The sequence below is a fragment of the Geotrypetes seraphini genome, chromosome 18 (assembly GCF_902459505.1).
Source record: "Geotrypetes seraphini chromosome 18, aGeoSer1.1, whole genome shotgun sequence".
Taxonomy (NCBI): domain Eukaryota; kingdom Metazoa; phylum Chordata; class Amphibia; order Gymnophiona; family Dermophiidae; genus Geotrypetes; species Geotrypetes seraphini.
In genome coordinates, this window is record NC_047101.1 from 39,546,063 (window position 1) to 39,549,864 (window position 3,802).

General features: G+C 41.3%; 1 protein-coding gene across 1 annotated transcript; it reads left to right on the top strand.

Moving 5' to 3' along the window:
* Positions 1–2,499, top strand: LOC117351856 (protocadherin gamma-A4-like). The gene has a single exon (XM_033927706.1). It carries the CDS (start codon positions 1–3, stop codon positions 2,497–2,499), a length of 2,499 nt encoding a protein of 832 aa, XP_033783597.1.
* The last annotated feature ends 1,303 nt before the right edge of the window (positions 2,500–3,802 follow it).

Genomic DNA, 3,802 nt, shown 5'->3' on the forward strand with positions numbered 1-3,802 from the left:
ATGGCAGTTACCGAAGGGCACCGGAATTGCAAACATCTAATCCTATTTTGCTTGGTGGTGCTTGCTGATTACAGTTCGGTACTGGGGCAGATTCGTTATTCCATTCCCGAGGAGATACAGAAAGGTTATTTCGTGGGAAATATTGCAAGGGATCTGAGACTGAATCTAAGGGAGCTGTCGGATCTTTCAGCCCGCATTATTTCAAGAGGTAGGACTCAGTATTTTGCTCTCGATTTAAAAAATGGCCGCCTTATTGTTAACGAGAAGATAGACCGAGAAGAGATTTGTAGACAGGCTGCTCAGTGCTTGTTACATGTAGATGTCGTTTTGGAAGACAGAGTGAAAATTTATACAGTTGAAGTTATGATAGAAGATATCAATGATAATTCACCCATGTTCCCTAATGAGGAAATAGAGTTAAAAATCAGTGAATGGACAACACCTGGAGCTCGGTATCTTTTACAGGACGCGCAGGATCCAGATGTGGGAAATAATTCTCTCCAGAGCTACCAGCTCAGCAACAACAAGTACTTTACTTTGGACAGACAGACAGGAACGGACGGAGTTAAATATGTCGAATTAATCCTGGCGAGATCTCTAGACCGAGAAGAAGAGGCGGTTCACCATCTCATCCTGACAGCCTATGATGGAGGGAATCCAGTGAGATCCGCCACAGCCCAAATCCACATCGTTGTTCTGGATGTAAATGACAATGCGCCCGTTTTTAATCAGTCTGTATATAAAACAGAGGTCATGGAAAACGTGCCTATAGGCACTGTGGTGGTTACCTTGAATGCGACTGACAAGGACGAGGGAATAAACTCAGAAGTAACTTACCTATTTCGAAAAATCACGGAAAAGGCGTCGCAAATATTTCAGCTGAACTCGAAAACTGGAGCCCTTGTAGTCGTGGGGGAGTTGGACTTCGAGGAGTCTGAAGCCCTCGAAATGGACATTCAGGCCAATGACGGCAGTCTCTCGGCCAAGTGCAAAGTTTTAATCCAAGTTATTAATCTGAATGATAACATCCCAGAAATTACCGTCACGTCACTCTTCAGTCCGATAACAGAGAACAGTCCCCCTGGGACAGCCGTCGCTCTTTTAAATGTTCATGACGGAGATTCTGGTGAAAACGGCCTTGTAACGTGTTCCATCTCGGGCAATTTACCATTTCAGCTAAAGAAGTCCTCTGCCAATTATTACAGCTTAGTGACTAATACAAACCTGGACAGAGAGCAAGTATCCGAATATAACATTACTGTAAGGGTCACAGATAAAGGACTACCACCTCTGTCTGCAACCATAAACATTCTAGTACTTATTTCTGACAAAAATGATAATCCACCTATCTTTGATCAATCATCTTACACACTTTATATTACGGAAAATGTGCCTGCTGGAACTTCTATTTATTCTGCCAAGGCAACAGATTTGGATTGGGGTCAGAATTCTAGAATTACATATTCTATAATAGAAGGTGAACTCAATGAAGCCCTTCTGTCCTCTTATATGTCCATTAACTCTGAGAATGGGATATTATATACGCTTCGGTCATTTGATTATGAACAGATCAGAGATTTCCAAATTCAGGTGAAGGCTGAAGATGGAGGTTCCCCAACTCTCAGTAGTAATGTCACCTTCAAGATCTTTATTGTAGATCAAAACGACAATTCTCCTGTAATCTTATACCCTTCATTTCCTGCCGATGGTTCTACGGGTGTAGAGTTGGCACCTCGTTCATGTGACCCAGGCTCTCTGGTAACTAAAGTGATAGCTGTTGATGCGGATTCTGGACAAAATGCCTGGCTATCATACATTCTAGTTACATCTACTGACCCTGGACTGTTCACGGTTGGACTTCATACCGGAGAAATCAGAACCGTTCGTTCTTTTTTAGACAAACACTCGGTCAAGCAAACTCTTGTGGTGTTAGTGAAAGACAATGGTCATCCTCCCCTTTCTTCCACAGTCACTGTGACTGTCATGGTGACAGACAGCTTCCATGACCTTCTTTCGGATATGAGTAACATTTCATCACCCTCAGACACCGAGTCCAACCTCACACTGTATTTGGTTATCGCTATTGCTACGATATCTTGTCTCTTCTTTATTTTCATAATAGGATTACTAGCCATCAAGCTCCATAAATGGAAGGAATCTCAGCTCTTTGAGTCTTCCAGTGCTAATTTCAGTGCTGTTCCCACTACTCAGTATGTAGGTGTAGATGGTGTCAAGGCATTTCTTCAGACTTATTCTCAAGACCTTTGTTTAACCACAGACTCTGGAAAGAACCAGTTTAACCATCTTAATTCAAGCCGTTCAAATACGCTTCCTGTCAACCAAGCGTCTGAGAAACAAGCATCAGTCTTAATTACAGACGCGTTCAACGTCACTGATCAGGATCAATGCCTCTTTCAGGTATGTTATTTGTTTTTGAACTTATTTAAAGATATGATTTATGAATTCAATGCTCTTGCAAGAGGAATATTTAATAATTAATGCTCTGTTGCATCAAAAATGTGAACGACTAAAATGCATCATTGAAAACAATATGCTAATATGTCTGTCACGTTCGACACCTGGAGGTATTCAGAAAAGCCAATATTCTCATGTTCATTACAATATCCCTGAAGGGAATGCAATAATATAGGCAGGCTGCACCACCTCGTTCGCCCAGACTGAGCGCCGGGAGCACGAAGGAAAAGGCTTCTGCGGCTCCGCGCTCGGTATTTTAATCCCCCGCGGGGAGCTCCGCCCCCATTCCCCACTCACCCAATGAGGGCACGGCGCTCGCCTCTGACGTCGGAGGATCCCGTGGTAAGTCGGGAAATGGGGCAGAGCGAAGGGCCGAGCTCCCTCCGGGCAGCCGCCATGTTATCAGCAGTTCAGAAGGGACAAGGATCTTAATCATATACCGTCTGATTTTCGGAAGGGCATAATTTAAACACTCTTTTTTTTGTGTGAGACTTCACTGGTTGCTGCTAATAGGCCAGAATTGAATTCAAGTGTTTACGTTTTGTTTTTATGATACTTCATGGTATGACTTCAAAGTCAATTCTATTATCAGTAGTGTGACCATATGGCTCCAGAAAAAAGGGGACGGATTGAGACATCCGGGTTTTACTTCCATTGAAAGCAACCAAGATGTCTCAATCTGTTCTCCTTACTTCCATTGCTTTCAATGGAAGTAAAACCCGGATGTCTCAATCCGTCCCCTTTTTTCTGGAGCCATATGGTCACACTAATCATTAGTCCAATATTTCTCAGGAAAAGTGACTTGTAGAGTAGATAAAGCCATTATTGCATGCTGATGTTTCCTTCTTTTAATTCTATTCGTTTTAAGAAACGATATGAAGACTCTTTTTCTAATAGAGCAGTTTCATGCTGGAATGCTGTACCTAGATCTGGTCAAAATAATGTTTTATATCATCTATTTTTTAAAATCTTAAGATGTTTTAATTCAGAAATTCCATGATCCATGACATCTGTTTTGTTTAAAGGACTGGCTTAGCTTATTGCATTCTGTTTTATTTTGTTATCTACTTTGAGCTCTGTTTTGCAGGGAAGATGTGGTATATAGGAGCAATGATTAGATTAGTGTTAGAGATCTGTTGTCTTTTGCACACCTAAAAATAAGCAAATTTAGATTTGTGGTGTAGCATAAAGAAAACAAAAATTCTAACCCATGCTGTACCTTTTTATTTGTACATTTAAAATAATAACAAACACTAATTGAAACACTAAGAAAACAATGTTCTCCATCTCTCCCAAAATGGTAAGGATTGCCTGGGATTCTGAATGT

Bases quoted from the DNA above. Each gene is read 5' to 3' on its own strand.
- LOC117351856 (XM_033927706.1), top strand. From the start codon at position 1: ATGGCAGTTACCGAAGGGCACCGGAATTGCAAACATCTAATCCTATTT.